At 71.3% G+C, this 1,306-nt stretch overlaps 1 protein-coding gene across 1 annotated transcript in view; it reads right to left on the reverse strand.

Annotated features, from left to right (window-relative positions):
* The window catches only part of LOC113980195 (methanethiol oxidase-like), a gene marked incomplete at its 3' end in the record, with an annotated part of 2,743 nt that extends 1,705 nt beyond the window's left edge, over positions 1-1,038 (reverse strand). The window contains 4 exon segments of the mRNA XM_027707424.1: positions 159-337; positions 511-625; positions 627-694; positions 789-1,038. Coding sequence (XP_027563225.1) covers positions 159-337; positions 511-625; positions 627-694; positions 789-1,038 — 612 coding nt within the window.
* Positions 1,039-1,306: the final 268 nt, after the last annotated feature.

Consider the following 1,306-nt stretch of genomic DNA (forward strand, 5'->3'; position numbering starts at 1 on the left):
CCCCCCCAGTGCCCAACCCAGGGGCTCCCCTGTGTCCCCCCATCCCGGGGGCTCCCCTGAGCCCCCCCAGTGCCCGGGGGAGCCCATCCGACCCCCCCAACCCCTCTGCACAGCCCCCTCCTCCCCTCAGCCCCCCCCCCGGGGGTCCCGGTGCCCACCTGGCACTTGTAGAAGCGGTAGGTGACCCCGCTGAGGGCACAGGCCACGTAGCCCTCGGCGGCCTCAGGGTTGTGCAGGAATCTCACGCTCAGGGGCAGCGAGTCCTCGCCCAGGTCGAAGCACTGGGTGAGGCTGCGGCACGACAAGTCCCACACGTTCAGCCGGCGCCCGTAGACCCCTGAGGGGGGGCACAGAGGGGTCAGCACAGGGCACGGGGGGTGGCACAGCCCCACCCAGCCCCTCCCCAAAACGCTCCCGCCCCAAAACGCCGCGGGAGCCGCCAGAGAGGGGAAAAGGGGGGAAATCCGCCCTCCTAAAGGTGCCCCCCGCACCCCCCCCGTGTGCCCCCACCTTTCTTCAGGTCGTCGGGGTTGAAGCCCCGTCCCGCCCGCCTGGGCACGGCCCCGGCAGAGCTGACCAGCACGTTGTGCCGCGGCTGCAGCCAGAAGTCGTAGCCCGTCGGGGGGGGCCTCGCACTCGTTCTCCCAGTTGCCCTTCAGCTCCAAGGTCTCCCCGTCCAGCACCACGAAGCCACCTGGGAGGGACACACGAAGAGGGGGCGGGTTGGGACTTGTCCAGGCTCCGGGAAAAGCACAACTCCGGGAATGAGGGGGGGCGGGATGAGGCACCTTTGCCGTTGCCCGCGGGGTCTCCCATGTTGGCGATGAGCACGTCCCCGTTGGGCAGGCTGTGGGTCACGGCCAGGTAGCCCTTGTTGCACGTCCAGAACACGTCCACCGGCTCGATCGTCTGCCAAAGGGACACACAAACCCCCCTCAGCCCCCGACTGCTCCGCTCCTCCCGCACCCCCGCGGGATCCTCGGCCTTGGAAACCCCCCCCCGAGGGCCTCCAGTGCCACCCTCGGCCACTCCCGACATCCCCGGGGCTCCCGGAGCTTTTCCCCTCCCAGAGCCCCCCTGGCTGGGGCTGCTCCTCCCCGGGGAGGGCACAGAAGCCCCTCCTGAGCTGCCCCCGGAGCGACTCCCGGCTCGGAGCAGCTGCCGGGACCCCCCCACTCTTTGGGGGGCAGGGAGGGGGTGCTGGGGACTCCCTGTGGGCACAAAGGTGCCCCCCACACTCTTTGGGGGGCAGGGAGGGGGTGCCGGGCACCCCCGGGGGTTCCTCGTGGGCACAAAGGTGCCCCCC

This window comes from Neopelma chrysocephalum, unplaced genomic scaffold, assembly GCF_003984885.1.
Source record: "Neopelma chrysocephalum unplaced genomic scaffold, ASM398488v2 Primary Assembly neopelma1_92987, whole genome shotgun sequence".
Lineage (NCBI taxonomy): Eukaryota > Metazoa > Chordata > Aves > Passeriformes > Pipridae > Neopelma > Neopelma chrysocephalum.